General features: G+C 38.2%; 2 protein-coding genes across 4 annotated transcripts in view; one reads left to right on the plus strand and one right to left on the minus strand.

The window, feature by feature from the left end:
• Positions 1-4,278: 4,278 nt before the first annotated feature.
• On the plus strand, positions 4,279-12,159 carry gra (granulito). 2 transcript variants are annotated; one of them, XM_088929134.1, is made up of 7 exons: positions 4,279-4,398; positions 5,313-5,398; positions 6,728-6,786; positions 7,316-7,391; positions 8,956-9,062; positions 10,300-10,355; positions 10,643-12,159. In XM_088929134.1, exons 2-6 carry the CDS (start codon positions 5,317-5,319, stop codon positions 10,315-10,317), a joined length of 342 nt encoding a protein of 113 aa, XP_088785260.1. In that variant the 5' UTR covers positions 4,279-4,398; positions 5,313-5,316; the 3' UTR covers positions 10,318-10,355; positions 10,643-12,159. The 2 variants fall into 2 exon arrangements, with proteins under 2 accessions (XP_088785260.1, XP_088785261.1); XM_088929135.1 differs by having other exon boundaries at positions 6,731-6,786.
• Positions 12,160-13,922: 1,763 nt separating this feature from the next.
• necab1 (N-terminal EF-hand calcium binding protein 1) overlaps positions 13,923-18,906 on the minus strand; it is a 52,067-nt gene continuing 47,083 nt past the window's right edge. For both annotated transcript variants that reach the window (XM_088928903.1, XM_088928902.1), the window contains exons 11-14: positions 18,163-18,275; positions 16,897-16,974; positions 15,579-15,670; positions 13,923-14,584 (exon numbers count right to left, since the gene is read on the minus strand). In XM_088928903.1, the coding sequence (XP_088785029.1) occupies positions 14,556-14,584; positions 15,579-15,670; positions 16,897-16,974; positions 18,163-18,275 (312 nt within the window). In that variant the 3' untranslated portion in view covers positions 13,923-14,555. The remainder of the gene's footprint in view (positions 14,585-15,578; positions 15,671-16,896; positions 16,975-18,162; positions 18,276-18,906) is intronic.

Consider the following 18,906-nt stretch of genomic DNA (forward strand, 5'->3'; position numbering starts at 1 on the left):
TGAGGCTGACTTGAGCTTTTAGATTTCTTGTTTGGTAAATGAGAAAGAAGAACATCTGGCGGAGTCTCTAGTTGAAATTTGAAGTGCTGCTCACCTTCTGTTTATTGTATTTCTTCCAATCATTACATTTTGATTTTTGTCCAGTCTGAAAAAATGACTTTTGGAATTCCCTTCACTTCTTCTGCCGTGTTTTCAGCTGACAAATCTGTCATGTTTACCAGCCAAGTATGAAAGAGTCAAAATCAGATGTAATCTTTTTCAATCAATAAAAGCAAAGAAGTGATCTTAACACTTATGGTATGTGTTATGGTACCTCACTAGTTACTACAGGTCACTGAAATAGGAGCTTTTATCCTTTATCATACACTTTTTCCAATACATTAAGCAGTTGGAAAACCACGGTGCTGTATGCACTGAATTGGACACTTAACATAGGCTCCAATAATCAGGACTCAGGAGCCTCACTGAAGGAAAAAAGAATTTTATAAACATGGTGCCATCCGTTTTCAGTATCAGGCTACTATAAGCCAGAGTGCATCTGTGAACAGGGGGCAACACAGGACAACCTGGGGGCAGCAGTTATCCTGAACTGTGGGAGGAAACTGGAGTACAGTATGTCTGTAAAGAAGATGCTTCAGCCCAGAATTGAACCCATGACCCAAGAGTTGTGAGGCAGGAGGGTTCACTGCAGCACCAACATGCTGCACATGGTAAGAGCCCATCGATGAGATTTCATATAGTGCACAACACTCACTGAATTTAACTTGCACGTTGTCTGCTTACACATCTTCACCACAGCCCGCACATTTTTCCATCCTGATTTCTTACGCCGGGGATAGAGTGCTGTTTAGTTTGCGATGGCTAAATATTCAAGGAGCCTGATGTGCAAAAGACCGACGTACTGTAGTTTCAGGTATAGCATTGAAATGTGGGGGCCGCAGCTGGGCTCCCCTGAGCCGCAGTCCAGTCGAGCAGCAGCGAGGGGTGGTAGCTGGGGCGCTGGACACCTCCCTGGAGGATCATGGGATCATCGATTCCTGACATGAGAACACGAGGCGAGCGGAGGCCATCCGGTCCATTTGGAAGCTAGTAGGGTATTGATCCAAGTTTCTTTCAAGGCTGGGCAAGATTCTTGGATCAATAAAACACCAGTGTTAATGGATTAACACAACCTGTCCTTCTGAAATAAAAATCCGTGATAAAATGTGCACGTATCGCTAGAGACCAAATGTCCGTTCCATCATTCGCCACCAGATAGCAGTAATGATTTTCAAAGTTGTATACCGTTTTCTACTATTTTCACAGGTACAGAACAACGTTTTTTAAACGACTACGGGCGAATACGTAAAAGGATTAAATCATTACTATATAAGTAGCAATATTTTTTTAATTAGGCCATTATTTATGTTAGTGACAATCTATACAATAAGCATGGTAGCAATTAAACTTTGGAATACAATCTAGCGAAAACTGAAGAATTGTGATCTCTGTAGTACTGTATGGTTTCTGTCAGGCTGATCTACTGTACGGTAGGTTATTCATTCTCATTTCCATGTTCTTTGCCTGTCTTCTGTTTCGACCGATGCAATTTAGCTGGCAATGTTCAAATAAATGTTATTACAGTATCATATCGATGTTCATATTTCGTTTTGAAAGTGACATTTTAATATAATGTGGCACAAGTAACTCGCTCTTTCTGTTTGGTGGTTGTTTAGTATCTAAAAAGTAGGCTTGAGGAGTCGCACTGCAGTCTTCCCAGTGCAGAAGATGTTCAAGATGTTGGAAATTAGTTTTACCTCCCGTTTCCAGGCGAAAAAATCAATACGATAATATTTCATTAACGTTTTTTATATTGTTGCGGTACTGTATATTAAAGATATTGTATGAAATATCCTTGTAATCGGACCAGAGACTACAGAAGTGCAGATCTGTTTTAGAGGGGATTTGGAAAATTCCTTGAGCCAATTCAGAAAATTAGGTATGATTAATGTTGTTGTTTTTTTCTAATTACAAGTATCCTTGTATAAGTTAGCTTATACCTTAGCCTTATTCAACACTGTAAGCGTCCTCACTTTAAGTATTTTAATTTGGACAGAGCAGTTCCTCCTCTCCCGGAAGAACCTGGATTGGGCAGACAAAAAAAGTGACGTCACGGTCTCCTCAGGGAAGGGTTTAGAAATAAGCGCCGCGCAGAATGGCTTATTAAGTCAGTTTGGTGATAGATATGGTGGCTTTTAGACCACGCTTCAGGTTTGATAAACGTCAGATATGTTCTAGCAACGATGCTCTGTCGCTCCTCCTGTTCACCTTTTCCGACAGCTTCACCATTAAGGGCAAATTGCTTAATGGTACCTTAAGGTGCCAACAGTACCTTAAAGTTCCTATTAAATCATAAGAAGGGATTCAAACAAGAGGAGTCCCATTTGGCACATCTGGTTACTTTGTTATTTCTTGGGCTAAGTGGTTTACGGATCTCAAGCAGCTGTTTCTGGAAACTACGGTGTCAGCTTCAACAACCTGGCTGGGCAGCTTGTCCCCCCCTCCCACAACCCGTTATGTACAGAACTTGAACTTGAACTTTATTTCCATATGTAACCGGTACATGTACTGGTACAATGGAATTCTTACTTACAGAAAGTCTCTCGATTGTAAAACAAGTGTAAAAACACAAAGTGCAAACAGTGAAAATCTTGTTAAATTTGACTTGCAGCTTCTACAGTCCTTACTGTTACTCATATTGCTGCAGCATCTGCAAACTTGAATAGTTTCCTCCAGAATCTAGATCAAATATCATTTCAGGATTATTCGTTCCATAACCTTGTGCATAATGGAACTCAGACTTAGTTGTCTATATTCACTTGGACCAGTATTGTCACAGTCTACTTGATAAACTACTCTTACAATTTAAAGAGATATGCACCAATTCCAAACATGGGTTATAATTCCAATCATGAAAAACTAATAAACATTTTCTCAGACCCAACACAAAGAAAATGTCCTGTTGGAATGTATGCACAACTGTCCCAACACAGGCATACAGAGTTTACCCCGCGATATGATATGTAAACTAGCAGGCAGCTGGATTGTGGGTTCGACATAACGTAGTTCAATAAAATGATTAATAAATCATTTCGACATCACGATTACATTTCGAAGTGTGTAAATGTTGAACACGATACTAGAGATAATTCGGCACTCCTTAAATATTTAACCAAGCTGGACTTTACATATTAACTTCAGTAGTGGGGCATTTCATGAAATCCCTATCACGGTCTTTCACGAACCCCAAGCATACGGTAAAGCGGGGGATATTGTCAGCTGTGTCTCCCAAAATAATAATTCCCAAAATAATTCTACCTTGCAAAGCAGAAAGGACAAGTGAAACACACAGTTTGGACTGTGGATCTGTAAGCGTGTACTTGTCTTTCCGTGATATGTCCTCTCCAACGTTACTTTAGTACTACCTGTATAAAAAAAAAAATAAAATGTTGAACTCGGCCAGACTTTTCGAAGTGGAGCTGTAAAATCGGTTTCGGAAATCAAACAGGTTTACTTGTTTATGTCTTCCCTTATTCCCCTCCCAAGCACCTGAGGACAGGGATGTCCGGAGCCTGAGCACGGGGATTTTATTACGGGGTATAGGACGACGACAGCTCGGAAACAAGTCAGTCCGTTTTGCTGTGTAAGGAGGCATCGGCATCGGTGTGATTTTATACAGGTGTTCCGAAACAAGCAATCAGTACACAATGACCAGATAAACGGCAAGCCACCATGCGTTTTCATTTCCATGTAAGCCCTATTTGACTTTATAGGAAGAGGATGATGATGAGGATGATGATGATGATTATTATATGAGCGACATCTGTCCATCCGACTCGCTGGTCCTGCTCCGGTTTTCCCGACACTTCGGGCCGATCGGGAGACTCTCCGCGGCGGGTCCAGTGTCATTCCTGTTGCGGTGGGAAGCGGCGACGCCGAGCCGAGAGAGGGCCGCTGCTGCTGCAGGACTGGTCCCCAGGAGAGAGACAGAGAGAGGGGAGGAGGACGCAGTCCCGGGCCGCAGCGTGACGGCGGGCAGGAGGACCTGTCGGGGCGCTGGGGCAGATGAGACTGGAGTTCGGCCGAGCTCCAGGTAAGCTTATCGAACCGTTTCCTTCTTCCATCTTTTTTTTTTTTCATTAATTGCGCACTGTTATCGTGACCCAAACGAATCCTCTCACGTAAGGGGAGGGGACGGGGGGACTGTCAGCGCGTTTAACTTCTGTCGTTGCGGTTTAGGAATCACTGGCTCCCCCCCTACTCGCCCAAAACAAAAATCATCAGTTGATGTAATTCGCTTGATCAGCGAGTTAAGTGTGTGGTGGACACCGGCGGTCAGACGTCGTTTGAAAACAGTGGGTGAGTCATTGTCGTGTTCCGTGTTTCGTCGATGGTAAATCTGTGTTTTAATGACTTGTATTACTTACTACATATATGAATTAAAATGCCATTAAAAGAAAGCAACGCCCTGGCTTTTGTACTCCAGACCGGTACAAATGAAATCAGATGGCTGTTGGCCGACAGAAACTCTGTATGACAACAACTGAAGCATATGGAAGTACCCGATGTCGTGAGGTTAGGGCTGTTAGTGATTTTATTACCAAGAAAAGTAAGCAAGGACAACCAAAAAATTTAAAGTTTGTATTTTTAAAATTACATAGTATTTTTTTTTTTTTAGTGTTAAAAAGGGGGGTAAAGAGATTTCTTTTCCGATGTAGCGAAATGGGTGACTTAGAAAATTAACATGAATAAAACATAAACATTTTCCTAATGGTTGATTTGTATCCTATCCAAGGAGCAGGACATACTCGGTAACTAGGCCAGTGGCTGAATCATGTCCCACAGGGCTATTCAACTGCTGGGACTAGTCAGTGCTAAAACACTGCTATACAGATGCCGAGTTACCTACAGTATCATCTTCTCTGTTGCATTATTTTGTCGACGACGAAATATATTATTGACAGCGACAGAATTCCAATATTTACTGTCCCATCATGTCTATTATATCTGCGTTACAGTAATAAAAACAGTACTGTATTTGTTTGTATGTTGGTAAATGTGAGGATGGCACTAAGTTGAAGTCAAGTTGCTGGACATTAAAGTTATGAAAATATTGTGTATACTGGAATTAGTGGCTCGGTCTTTTTTAGAAATATAAAAGGTACATCTAACATTAATCGGTGTCCGCAGAACAAAAAAAAAAGTGATCATGTATTTTGGGAATAAGAGAAGTGGCATTAAATGGCATTAAGGCAACTCATTTTGTGTTGCAGGAAAATGGAAGTTTCTGGGATAAGGAGGAGGATTTGTAAATCTCTTCAACCAGCAAGACCATTAAGGCGCTTGAGCCTTGATCCTGGTAAAGACAGCTGAAATTATGTTCTGGGTATTAGAACTTAACTGGGGGGCACACAGCCCCAAACATAGATTCCCCCAGAAACTAGCACTATCTCATCATGAATCCAGATTAACCCAGTGATTGAGACATTTGTCTGAAGGAGTATTTCAGCAGTAATTGAAATACCAGTGTAAATAATTCAGTCCTCCACAAGTGTGAAGTATAGGTAAACTCGGCAATGAAAATTGTTTTCATTCAAATATGAATCCTATTGCACCTATTCAAAACTGTGAACGTCTGCTAACTTGTCACACTTGGTACATTTCTGGGGGTTTGCGATGCCTTCCAAAAATATCATGGAGTCTGTGGAACCTGACTTGGGAGAGTTGGCATACAGGTGTCTGTTGTCAGTCAGGTGTTTTTTGTTGAATTAGGGATTCAGGAGTATGAAGTCAATTTGAAATGAAAACTGAAGACATTTCCTTTGAAGGAAAGTAGGCAATTTTACAGTTGAAAGGAAAAAAAAAGGCACTGTATCACTGAAATTGAGTATATCAAAATCAACAGTTTAGAATATATAAAAAAGAAGCCACAGTAATTTGCCAGTCAGCCAGGACCTGACCAGCCAAGAAAAACTTCTAAATTTGAGGACTGAAAAATGATCAGAGTTTTAAGAAGAACCTGAAAACAACTGTTAGTATTATTACCTTCAGAGCACAGGGGCAAAGGTATCAAAATCCGCAGTTCTCGGAACTAAATTAGACTTAAAAAGGCTAGACCTCAAGATATAAAACTCTCCTCATCACCAAGAACAAAAAAATCAGATTAGAATTTGCTCAGAAGTACAAATGAGTCAGAAGAGCTGTGGAACAAAAATGTCTGGACAGATGAGCCTAAAATAAACCTTGATGAAAGTAATAGTAATGTTAAACTGGAGTGCCTGCGGTTACTCTTGCTTCACAAAGAACACTACCTCATCTGTGAAGCCTGGGGAAGTTACGTCTTGGCCTGGGCAGGATGGGTCAGCCCTGGAACTGGCTCGTCTTTACTCATGATGTATCTAACGATGGCGGCAGAGGAATGAGTTCTGACGTTCACAGAAAACCCAGAGCTTCAACTTGCCGCTAAAATGAGTTTTGAGTTTGGTGTCCCATTGTTTTTGGTGGGCACGTTTGAGGAGCATGGAGGTAAGACCGATTAAAGGAACTTTTAGTTTTAGGTTGTCTAGCTACCTGTATTATAATAAAGCTGTTGTATGAAATATAGTTTTTTCTAGCCTTGTAAATGTCTGTTTTGCCTGTCCCTGTTACTGTATGTACAAGTCCTTGATTTAGAATTTCTTTCTTTCAGAAGCTGAAAGGAAGAGAACAGAGTTTTCTAAGGATTGCTCTCATATTGAGGCCAGTTTGGTATGCTGAGGTTTTTATTGTTCAGATTTCCTTTGGTCATGTTTAAAGATCGATGGCATCACTTCTCATTCCGTGGGAAGTTTTTTCTTTCTTTGTACGTTGTGGAGATGGCGCAGTGGTGCAGCACTGGGGCACCAGGGTGCTGTCTGCATGATGTTCTCCCCATGTTTGCTTGGGTCTCCTCTGGGTGCTCTGGTTTCCTCCAACGGTCCAAAAAACGTACTGGTAGGTTAATTGGCTTCTGGGAAAATTGGCCCTGGTGTGAGTATGCGTGTGTGGTCTGTGATGGACTGGTCCTGTCCAGGGCGTACCGCCCATAGTGCCCATCTCTTGCCAGGTTAGGCTCTGGCTCCCTCGTGAACATGAATTGGCTGAAGTGTTTAGAAAGTGGATGGATGTACTTTGTCATTATAACATCCATGGTAGAAAGCATTTGGATTTTGATTTGCCCTGTTTTTCATCTGTAGCAATCATTTTTACCCGATTTAATTATTTTTTTTCCGACAATGCTTTCTGTGACGGCTGTAAGGTTAATGGAACTAGTGTGGAGCAGCTCTGCAGTGTTCTCCAACTTCAGAGCCAGAGCCCTACTACCCCTCAGAAAGGTCAGTGTTTTCTATTTTAGCACGTGTGATGAAGTTTGGGCTCTTTCTATTTTCCCTAATTTTGCATGAAATGTGCTTCATTTTGCTGAAACAAAATATTCCCGTTCATTTTTTAAAAATCATTTTTTGTTTTATGTTTGGGGGGTAAAAATCTGTAGTTAGTCTTGGGTTAAATTATATGGCATTGATAGGTAATTAACTCTAACTGAACCATTTCATGTTTTTTGGCTTTTGGACCAAGTTCTGAATAAAGGTGTGTTTAGGTGAAAAAATGAGGTGTTCCAAGTATTATGTTTGGTTTATGGAGTTTTAGCTAGAGGTAAAAGTTTTTGTTTTAGGGAGCAGAATAAAATGCAGTTTTAGAAGAAAGGACTGTAGAATTCCAACAATGACTGGAAACTAGAGAAGGAAGATTCGGCGGCCTTAAGGGCATAACTTTTGGCTACAGATATTGTCCTTGTAGAACAAGATGTTGTTCTTGTAGCCTGTAGAGAAAGAGTCGGCTACATGCAGTCTTCAGAAACTCTTTGTCTGTTTTATTGGGTGGTGAAAAGGTTGACAGGACAGCCTTATAATCAGTAGACATGCGAACTGAAACAATCCAAAGTAGCTAAGAAGTCATCAGTATACAAACAGCCATATATATTGAAATCAACGAGAAATCAAATATTTGCAGAGGCTGGAAAAAGCTGAGATGGTAGAAAATGAAGGTACAGTCCTCGTTAAAGGTTTGGGAGATGATAAAGCAGAATTTTGAATGTTTTGTTTTTAATTTCAAAGTATGAACTTCTGTACAGGAAATACATTTAGTCAGCAGCTATGATGTGTGCCTGCTAAACCACCATCCTGACTAGAGCTGCTAAATGTTTCAGTGTAGCCAAATGTTTTACCATATATTCACCCACTGCAAAATTTCCACATTTTGTTACTAAATTTTCACTCACTTATCTTTCAAATATTACTTTGCTCTATATTTAAGATCAGCACAATCTGCTCCAAACTGTTAGCTACCTAAAGTTGTATGTTAATATGATTTTTAAAGAAAAATTGGTTTTCAGTTGCCTAAATATTTAACCCCTTTATTATAGGGATACTAAATCAGTTGAGGTGCAAAGGAATAGTTTGTAAGATCAACAAATAGGGTAATGGTCTTTGTCTGTGTGTAATCAGTGGTTTAACTTGACTTCTGAGGCAATTTCAAGCCACACTCACTTAGAGGTATGACCTGTGATAATTGTAAACTATTAGAGTAATCAGTTATACAACTTACCGTATTTACTAACAAAAAGTGACATTGTTTATGTTTTTATAAGTATTTAACCAAAAACACATTACAGTGGAAGTCTTTATATATTTGTCCATTGTGGTCTGGGTGGAGATGAAATTTAAAAATAATTAGCAGTACAAATACGTGGAAAAACAAAACTGAGCTTCTTAAAATGCCGCATTCATTTCTGTATTCACTCAGGCTTTATGAACCTTTACTTGCAGCATGTTATCACCATTGGGTTTCCTTTATTGTTCAGTTAGTCAGACTCACAGATTTCTTCTATAATCATTTCAGAAAGAATATGTTACAGCAGTGAGTTTCTGAAGAGGTTTGCCAACTTGCCCATTGCTAAAACGAAGCCAAAATATTTACCGGATATTTCAATAGTCTTGCAGGAGTCGGTAAGTTTTCCATGTATAAGAGTTGTAGTATTGCTCTTTCAATGAAATAACAGAACCTAGAGAGTAATGAGCAGTTTCCACGAAAATAAAACAGAATCTGACTTGCTTCATACCCGTGTCCTCATAGACATCTGTTTGCCATGAAATAGCTTGATCTGGCTAGTTAGGATGTTAAAGATGAGACCCTAACTTTTCCACATCATCCCCTATAAACAGGCACTAACATTGCCATCATCTGATTCCTGTTGGCATAAGGTAGGCATTTTAAGTGAAGGCTAGTTATGATAACTTGAATGATATTGCATATTTTGGTTTATAATAAGAATAATAATTAAATGCATATGCTGTACGTAGGGCTTTTCACCCTAAAGAATCCCCAAATGCTGTAGACATATAAGAGGAGACCCTCCTGGGTGCCACAGATCAGCCCTTCTGCCACCCAGTATCCCTGCTACAAAGCAGATCAGGTGGAGAAGTGAGATAAGTGCTTCACAAATTGAGTTAACAGAAATCTTTTGGGAGCTCAAATTTTACAAGCCAAAAATGGAATTTATCCAGGACACCAGTGTTTCCACCCATACTCTTTCAGACAGTGTGATGGGAAGTCTTCAGTGATCCAAGTAGTCAGGACCTCGGTTTAATGTATCATTCAACAGGTGGCATTGCGTACAGCAGTGTCCTCAGTCAGTGTACAAGGGCATTGCTTGTGGAAATTCTGCTCTACAGGACAAAGGACCGCATACAGGTCCCCCAGCAGGTCTTGCAGCAGCAACCTGCTCTTCTTTACTGGTTTCCAATCCCATTCTGACAACACTGAGCATTGCTGTCTACTTTGACTTTCTTTGTCATTCATAATATCGTATTTCAGTATCTTCTTTCAGTCATTTCTTCAGTTCTGTGGCATGCTCAGCAGGATACATTTGAGCTAAAAAATGTATCCTTATTTGTTAATTGCTTGTTAGTAGTTTAGTCTTATCATGTACATCTTTGTGTAGGCATCACCTGTATATGTAAGTTTAATGATACATCAGTAGGGTATATACTCATAGTTAATATTCATTCTTTCATAATGCTTGAAAACTTTACAGATTCACCTAATATTTCTAGTAGCAAATGTTTAGTGGTTGTATTTTTGCTATGTCTGCAGTATATTTTTCCTTGAGCTACTTTGTTTTTGACCATGCTGTAGTTACTGTTTGGAATTTTGACTCTTTAATTCCTTATTCTTGTTCTTCAGAGGGAGTATCGTGACTAGGCCTTTAACCAGTACACTGATTATATCATTAATGATGTGTAAGTACAGATTTTATAATAAGTAGTTTGAGTATATACATACATAGGAACTATGTAACTGTGACATTTTGGTTTAAAACTGGATATATGTTTTGTTCTAGCTCTGGAACATCATGTTTGTGACTACAAACTGCTTTTCTGTTCTTTTATAAGAAGGGGAATATGCTCATAGTGATACAGGCAAGGTAGCCTAAAAAACTCTTAAGGGAAGCCCTCAACAACTGCTTGGATGCTCTTATAGTCCATATCATCACTCTTTTTTTTTTTTCCCTCTTCTGTCATTGCAGGATTTTGCCTGCAGTAATAGGTTTTTCTCGACATCATCGTTTACTCCAGGCTGAAGAGCTGGTCAACCTCTTTTGAAGCAGAAAAATCCTACCGCTTCCTCTGTACATAGGAGATGTGTATGTACTTCGGTTTGGAGCGTGCTGTATTAATGTGTGGCTTCTTGAACAAGAGTGGGGAAAAATGTCCCTGCCTTGACAGGCGGTATAAGGATTTATTGGAAGAATGTCTTCCTGAAATGTGAGGATGCCTACCCTACACGCCATGTGATAAGTAGAGTGTTCTAAAAAGCACAGCTCTAAGGATTTGTGCTGAAAGTGTACCAGTACAAAAAATCCCAGTTCCTTTTGACAAACTGGGTTAACCCCTACTCTTTCAAAAAGTGTCAGGATCTTTAATGACCAAGTAGTCAGGACCTCAGTCTCCTCCTATATCACACGCCATGGCCATCATACTGGGGCATTGGCAAGTTAATTTAAAACAAAATGCAAAATTTTATGACTGAGTCTTTTTATATCCATGATTCATTATACCACTGTTGTGTGCCTAACAGTTGCCAGTCAGTTTTTCAACATAATATACTAGCCATTATAATGTCCTCTTGAGATTTCATTCTTCGTTATTAGCAGTTCATTACCATTGAGAAAATGAACTTGTATATTTTAGCACAGTGAATTGTATTGTAGGGATGACAGAACAAATGTGTGGATTTTGCAGAATAATTATAGTGTAACAACTTCTGGCATTTTGTACAAGACGTAGCAGAAATCAACAGTAATGTTTTTTTTCCTTATTAGAGGAAGCAATTCAAGCACCTTAATTTCCAGATGTACTCTGTTAAACTTGCACGCAGAATATTCGAGAATGGGACATTTCTTTAGTTTTGAAAACTAAGCATTTATGTTTAAAGCATTTTTTCCCCCTTGATGTCTTCTGGTGCACAGCCAGTGCAGAAGATTCTTAAAGAAGCCCTGATATAAGAAAAAAAATTAAGCAAGTGGAAGTTTCATTTTATCATTAAGTTTGCGTTTAACTGTTAATTTCTCATCTAGAAAAATGGATTATCAAACAACTGTTATCAAGAATATATATTTGTGATGTAAAAACAATAATACTTAGAAACATAAGTATATCAAGTAGTTCTTTTACAACAGGCAGTCTGATGTTCTGCTTAGGTGATGCAGGCACTTTTATAAATAGGATAAATTCCGGTGTGGAAAAAGATTGGAGAAAAATGATGTACGGTCAGCCTTGCTCATGTCTGATTTTCATAGATGCATTGATTCTTTCTTAGCTTTAGATATTTAGCCATTTCTTTTGTAATCATCTCTTGCTTTTGCAGATGATAATTGGTTCATTATTAGAGATGATGAGAGATTATTTGTTACTTTTCATTCTTTGTCCAAAAAAAAAGCTACTTGAAAGGCAGGGAGCTGTAGTAAAGACCACCCTGAGGTAAAAAGTATTGTTAAGCTTTAAGCATTTGTGGAAAATGTACTCAATAAATCTATGGGATTCATACCGTTTGCTGTGTTTAGCAATATTCTTTGTGATACAGCCTTCAAATTCAGTAGAGCTAAAGCATTCTTGCAGTGGAAGGGTACAGTACCCTTCACTATCCTTGCTACATAAACCTCTTTTTTAGGTACTGTATGTGGAACTGGAACACTCCACTCTGCCCAGGACGGCTGTATTTATAAACCCCCATTTTAATGAGCACTTAAGACCTTTCCTTGTTATCCATATCCTTTTTTAAGTGTTAGTGTTGGTTGCCATTTGAAACATAATACTGTATATTCCTGTGATGGAATATGAATTGTTTTTATAATTAATAGACTGCGGATGAACATTCTTAAATCATTCCTAAAGCTTTTATAAAAAAGTTCTTCCTAGCATCAGTCCAGCGTCCAACACACCCTTCATCTTACAAAGAAAACCTTATCTTACTTTGTCTTTTTTTTTTATCCGGTTAACAGAATTGGCAAAATCACAAGTGGGGCTTATTTACTTTTTAGGGGAATCAAATCTCCACTAGGTGGCTGCAAAACACAAGAAGTAAGAGTTCTTTCCTCCTCTGTTTCGTATCAACAGATTTTTGATTTTTCAGATGCAGTTATATAAAATGATTTTCAAGAATTCTAAAATCCCTGGTGTTAATTTGCTTAAGGAGTTAATTTACTGGTTTAGATTTATTAGCATTGCAACAGTAACCAATTACTGTTATTACTTTACATTTATTACCTTATGCATGCTAGTTTTATTGATTGATTACGCCTGGGTGAATTTAAAGCCAGCCTCTCTGGACACACTGTGTTTACTGGAGATAACAGGAGGTGTGGGTGAAGAGCAAGTGGTATAGAAAAAAAAATATCGTAATCCAACTTGCCGAAATAAATGTAACAAGCTTTTTAATTAAGTGACTGTGGTGGTGGGAACTCCCATTGACTTAACGCACCACAATTCAGATTTTAAACCACTGAACAGAGTTTGGACAAACCCTGTTTGTAGTTTGTTTTTGCTGTTGCCCATAGGTGTGCATGATTTTAAGCAGCCATCAAAGGAAACATATGGACTGTTTTTCTACAGACTATACTGTATGTACAGTAGATTGCTTCTGATGACTGAATTGTTGTTTTTTTTTTTATTTGGTGGAAAAGCCAATTTTCAAAAGGATCAAATATGTATCTTGTTTAGGTGTTGTAATCATCATCTGCTAGAACAGATGAGTGCCTCCCCACTGTGTTCATAGATGCATTCATTAGTTCAGCTCATACTGATATCACTTACAAAAGATAATGAGTCATAATACAGCATAATTAGACCGATATTCAACCTGCTCCCTAAATTTGACCAGCGTTGTCATATGAACCCATAGGAGCTTTAAATCATTTGCTGTGAGATAGGGCTGCTGGAATAGAAGAACACAGATGGACAATGTTGAGTTCAACAGTAAACCTGGGAGTACTAATCTTTCACATGGAAGTCTATTCCAGCTTTCTCTGTAACACTGGTGGTGGAGGGAGTCCCCATTACCTGTAAAGCGCTTTGAGTGGAGTGTCCAGGAAAGCGCTATATAAGTGTAAGCAATTATTATTATTATTATTATTATTATTATTAAATTACTTATGGAATGCAGGAGTTAAAGGCGGCCTCCAGTATGTTGAGGAACCACATAAAGAGCTCAGATTGGGGCAGCACATCCAGAGTTGGGAAACCTTGTTTTAACCATTTAAACAGGGCTGGTTAGACAGCAGAAGTAATGTCAAAGAAAAGACTGCCGAATCAAGACACACGCTGGCTTTTTATTTTATTTTTTTTAAATATGCATCTAACTTCCATCTCAAAATATGGACTACTCCTTTCTTTTAGTGTTTCTATATGTAGTCTGATCTTTCTTGATAGAAACTGACATTTTTTAAAGTATTTTAATAATGATACAAATAAAATGAAAGTCAACAAATAGTACATTTATTATGGATGAAATTTTGATAAATCGAATATAATGTTGGATAAATTGGTCTACATAACTTTTCACAAATATTTACCAAGTAATATGTTCAAATTCATGTTTTTTTTAACACCCAGAGAAAATACAGTATAATGTATTCACACTATTCCAAAATACATACAATACACTCTACATAATATCATATTGTAAAGTGCAGGTATTTAACTCAGGACAGAGTAGTACATGAAAAGTCACCGAAGTCCCATTACTTATATTTTAATACACAACATCTAATAGTGTGCATTACAAATTGACACCATAAAGTGGGATAATTCCATTTACAGTATACACTGGCACAGGTGTAGTTCCAAATGTCTGGTTATTAATGACAGAAACTACCACTACAATGTCACTGCAGTCTGATGATTCTTCAATGCACGACTCCTAACACTGGAACTTGCTTGCTCTTAGTTATTGTTCAGAACCCACCATGAAGCTGGAAAAGAGGGAAGACTGTTCAGTATATACTGGTTAGAGAAGGCAAACAATTAGTCAAAAATGAATTATCACAGTGTGATTTTCTGTTTATATGCTATAGTGTAAAAATAAAAATTGTTTATAGATCTAGTGTGAACTAGAAATTCTTACAACAGAAATGACCATCTGTTGGCTATTTATTGAGTTCAAACTCAGAAATGGGTTATTTTCTTGCTCCATTCAGAATGGCTCAGCACACCCAGAACTGAAATACAATAACTTCACAAGGTACAGTATAAAGCATCTGCAGAAGTTCGTTCTTGTGTTGACTTCTCATGTAGTGCTTATCCACACAATTAAGTAAATCCTCATTTTTGTTCAAAATCAGTAAAAATTATAAACAGAAAAAAAGGCTGATGTTTTTTTAGAATGTAAACTCAGGATTTTTCTGTTAATACAGTACACATTTTTACTTTCAGGAGAAAGAGTACTGTATGTTATTGTTATTGGAGGCAGTAGTAGCATTACAGAAACCTTTAAGTAAGAATGTTGTTTTATGACTCCTATTCCTGTCATATCTTCAAGTGACCAACTGTATTCCTGCAAAAACTGTTCTAAACTATGCTGGATTGCGGATGACTTCAAAGATGGAAATAATGGTTTCAAAAGTCCCCATCCACAGATCACTTTTGCTGACTTGGAGGAAAAAATCTTTGTAGCGACTACAGCACAATACAACAATGCTCAAGTCAAAGGCAGAGAAATGTATTCTTTACTGTCAAAGAAAGCAAAACAGGCACTTTATAAAATATCCATGCTCAGGGACTCTTGAATTTAAATGTAAAATAATATTTTCCGATATAAAATATTTTCAGGATCATAAACCTTTAATAGTATTGTTTGATTGGTAAGACCTAGTGGACGATCCTGTTTTCTGCTACTTTTGTATCCCCTGCAGAAGAATCCACAGTTCTCTTATTTGGGTTACATGTTTCATCAAGTTTTTGACACACCTGGGACAAGCATTGTTGTCATCAGCTCAGGAGTCTCTAAGAAATCCACATTACTCCTTTGGAACGTTTTGCTGTAGTTTGTCTGAAGGTGACTGCAATGTAAACACAAGAAAAAGTGAGAAAATCTCAGCTGTCACTGTCTTTTAATTGAATTTAGAATAAAAGGGACTTAGAAAACATTTAAAGTACTGTACTTTAAGCTTAAAAGTGCCTTCTTATTACTTTACAAAAGTTTTACAGTACAGTATACAGTATGCTCTTTTTTTTGCATTAAGAAACATTCAAAAGTCAGATAGTGGAATAAAAATAGAATTTAAAAGTGATCATATTCATCTCTAGAAAAGTACTTAATTAAGGGAAGTATATTTAGAGTACAAATATAATATAACTAAGACGGTACAGTGGTTCAGAGGATAACATTGCTGCTTCGCATTACTGGGGCCCTTGGTTCAACTCCTGGGGTGAGTTCTGCGTCTAGTTTGTTCTCCCCATGATCATGTGAGTTTTTGCCGGGTGCTTTGGTTTCCTCACACAGTCCATACAGATGGGTTAATTGGCTGCTGGGAAAAATGTAAATGCCCTCATGTAAGGGTGTGTTTGTGTCTGTGTGTGCCCTACCATGGAATGGCATCCCATCCAGGGTGTATCCTGCCTTTGTACCTCTTGCTTGCTGGGATAGTCTCCCAGCAGCAACTGTTTTATAGGATAAAACAGTTAGAAAAAGGATGGATGAATGGAATATAACTATCAAATATGCCAATAGCAGGTACTGTACCAGTGTTTGCATGAATTCTATTTTCTTGGCATCAACCTGCTTGATTGTAATAACAATTCAAACTTAATTGCTAAATTGACATGTCCACACACTAAGGTGAACAGTAAGGTCTTCAGGCAGACATGCAAATGCATCTACTTGTATGTATCCATTAAGTCATTGTTGCAATCCCTTTCTGAGTTCAACAATACGACATTTAGAGTACACTGTATATAACTGAGAGACTGGCCATCAGTGTATTGTGAGGGAATGGCAGCAGGAAGATGTAGGAAGGAATGGTGCTGTATTTATTTGCTTGTATTTGCTTATATAGCACACACTTAATGAGGTGTAATTTAAACTATGAGGAGAGGAATCCCTGAGTGAGATATAAATTGATAAGAGAAAATTACTTTTTTTTTCCCTGCGAACAAGATCTCATAATATGCACTGACTAACTGGCCTGTTTTTATAAATTGAGCCTCTGAGCATCCCAGTTAATGAGCGAATACAGAAAACTCAGTATACACTTGAGTATAAACCCCAGCCAGCAAACCCACTTACTTTTTCCAGACATTGCTGTGCTCCCAGAACTCATACAATATGAAACGGGATTCACTGGAAAGCTTTTGTACTGCAATGCTGCAAATATAAAAGCAATCTGTTATTAAAAAAGGCAGCATAACGTTAATGAGTTTAATGTATGCCTCCAAGTAATTTCCTCAGAAAAAAAAGTTTTTCAGTTAACATTTAATAACACAAAAATAAATTCCAGTTTCTTGGAACGAGATAAACGATTTGCTGTCCGTAAAGATGACTTATCACCAGACATGTCAGTTTGTTTTTGTAGTCATAGTTAGACAGCAGGTGGCAACACAGGCATCAAAATGTTCTCCACAATAAAATGTAAAGTTTATTCAACACCAAGCTCCAATGAATCTTAGCTGAAGTTAATGATTTAAACCTTTAATTTTCTCTTGACAAAAACATCTCTAATATTTTTAGATCTTTTTCACTTTAGAAGAGTCATCTTTTGAAGGAATTTCTTGATATTCCTTGTAGAGTCAACTTATCTGAGATTTCATGACGTTCTGTATGCTTCTTACAATCTAAACCGTCACTTTTTCATGCTCATAAAATACCCACACAAAAGCAAAAAAAAAGAGCAAAAAATCTGTTATGATCAAGACTTTCAGTAATTTATTTGTGCCACGATTCAAGTTGAAAGAAAACAAAATCATCTATAAAAACACAATCCTAATATAATAAAGAATATCTTTTTTCACCAGGTACAACTGTTGAGAGCTCTGCTACCAGGTGTTAATTTCCAATAATCTAAACTAATATAGAGAAGACAGAGCTTAATAGAAATACATGGGTACAGTTGTTTTTTAATTTGATTTGGGGCTGCTTCAAAGCCTTTGATTCATGAACAAGGTCAGGTATTGCTACATGCCACTCTAAATTTGTGCTCACAGTTATGTCTGACCTACAGTGTAAAAGTGAAAGCTGGACTAAGGCTTGGTAACTATTATTATGCCTTTAGAAATGTTCTGTCCATGGCTTTAGACTAATGAATTTACAACATCGCACCCGTTTAAGGTGAGATGATGATGCCTCACAACAAATTTCGGGTTTAATTCTAAAACAAACATGAATACAGCAGTTTCAGTAAGACAAGAAATCTGGTGTAAAATCCATAAAAGAAAACTTTGTGACAGAGCAATTTTTGCCTGACTGTAGTTTAGGAATTCCACTTTTGGGGTGTCTTTCGGGATTGCAGGGGTGAATTAAGAAATGAATCGCACAGCGAGCGAGTTATCAACTTACTGCAGGCAGCCGGTCTGCGAGGTTGCGGACTCGATGTACTGTCTCAGGGCCAGGCGGAATTCTTCAAGCTCTTCCTCCAGCACTGACAACTGGCGCTGCACAATCAGGATGTGCTGTGTGTCAGAAATCAAATTGGGGGCAGTTAAGGTTTCCTACCAGCGGCACCACGATAACCTCCTGTTCAGCAAATAACATCTACATGTAGTATCTGTTCCACACCAGCGCTTCCGGAAGAGGTCGGTGAGTGAGCTCCTGCTCGCCGGCGGAAAAGAAGGTTCTTTGCACTGCAAAATGATGCTGGCTTGTGTGGAAATACAGCATTGACAGATCACCCATCAGTTGGCTGGATTTGAGATTATAGTTCCATCACATACGGGGACGGGGAGCACAATGGGAAAAAAACGGGATTGCTATTTGAGATTGAGAAACTGTTCTGTATTATATATTGCTTAGGAAAGTTTACAAATAAAGATAATGGCTTTATTTATCATTTTCCCTCTCACATTTGATTAACTTCATATGAACTCAAAATAGGCTTGCAAGTCAGCAACAGAGGCTTAATATTTGCCTCAATCATGAATTGGTTTCCATAGTATTGGTGCTTTACTTTTACCTCTGGTACTGCTTGTTAGAGATGTTCTAAGACTGTGGATGGGAGAGTCCAGGCACTAACGTGTCTACCCAGTAATAGGTTCGGTATTAGAGATAGAAATGTGAAATTTGAAAAGGGCTAAACATCATCAT

This window comes from Atractosteus spatula, chromosome 12 (assembly GCF_055471065.1).
Source record: "Atractosteus spatula isolate fAtrSpa1 chromosome 12, fAtrSpa1.hap1, whole genome shotgun sequence".
In the NCBI taxonomy this organism is placed as follows: Eukaryota; Metazoa; Chordata; class Actinopteri; order Semionotiformes; family Lepisosteidae; genus Atractosteus; species Atractosteus spatula.